At 34.1% G+C, this 1,078-nt stretch overlaps 1 protein-coding gene across 1 annotated transcript in view; it reads left to right on the top strand.

Moving 5' to 3' along the window:
* Positions 1-1,016, top strand: part of LOC111872749 — a gene marked incomplete at its 3' end in the record, with an annotated part of 2,221 nt that extends 1,205 nt beyond the window's left edge. Inside the window, 2 exon segments of the mRNA XM_023866918.2 lie at positions 109-279; positions 887-1,016. Of these exon segments, the coding sequence (XP_023722686.2) occupies positions 109-279; positions 887-1,016 (301 nt within the window).
* Between the last annotated feature and the right edge of the window lie 62 nt (positions 1,017-1,078).

Genomic DNA, 1,078 nt, shown 5'->3' with positions numbered 1-1,078 from the left:
TTTTTTAACATTATACTACAAACTGAGCATTGGAATAATGTAAATGACTGCTTGAAGTTGAAATAAAGGACTCCTTATGTTCCATGCACTACCCATTTTTTTTTTCAGGGTATGTTTAAACTTCCTAATATAAAAGGATTTCAGGAAACCATGCACTTTCTGCTAAATATTATTGAACCTGTGAAATGTGCAAAAATGGTTCCATGGCCACTGCTTGATAAGAAAGCAGAATCACAATTTCGGATTTCAGTGAAAGTGCTTCTGATGGAAATAAATGGTGTAAGTAAATGAGACATGTTCTGCATTTACCCTTATTTTATGTAATTTGAATTCAGTCATACACTGAATTATTGATGTGTCTAATATACAAGTCATTCAGTTTACTGTGAATTGTAATGTAAGGATACTGGCATGGTTAATGATTATTTAATTATTTTTAAGGAATGGACTTTTATCTGACCAACTCCCTAGTAACAGGATTTGGAGCTTCACCTTTGTTAATACCAAAACCTATAATTGGACACACTCCCTAAACTGTTACATACATGTAGGATTTGAGGTTCTCACAGTGATGATTACGAAGATGGGTGGAGCACCATGTAGTCCATTGACTTCCAGCACATGATACAGCGTTATATCCCAGAAGATATAATGGTTCACATATATACATCTTCTGTTCTCAAAACTAGAGCTTATTTCAGTGGCCTCCATCTATGTCTTCTAAGTGACTTTTCTATCGATGTTTCATGCCATAATGCAATAGGCATATCATTGTTTCGCTCAGGGTAGTCGTCCAACTCATCACAACTTCCTGGGTGTCACTACATGAATAAAAGCTATATGACTTCTATAAATTCAAGTTCTGTATACCTGTTTATTTTTCTAGGACTATCCACAAGCTAATTTGCCCAAAATAAGTCCATCATTTTTAATGAATCCTGGTGGTGAGAAATTTGAATACGTTATGTGGAAGTTGACAAAGTTTGCACTTTTTAGGTGTCTTTGTCAGACATATGGTAAGTCTGATTCAGAAACTTTAACTTCTATCTGTATTTAGTTCTTAAATGAATTAATTTCT

This window comes from Cryptotermes secundus, unplaced genomic scaffold, assembly GCF_002891405.2.
Source record: "Cryptotermes secundus unplaced genomic scaffold, Csec_1.0 scaffold3069, whole genome shotgun sequence".
NCBI lineage: Eukaryota > Metazoa > Arthropoda > Insecta > Blattodea > Kalotermitidae > Cryptotermes > Cryptotermes secundus.
Note: the sequence above shows the minus strand (reverse complement) of the source record. Positions and strands in the feature narration are given on the sequence as shown.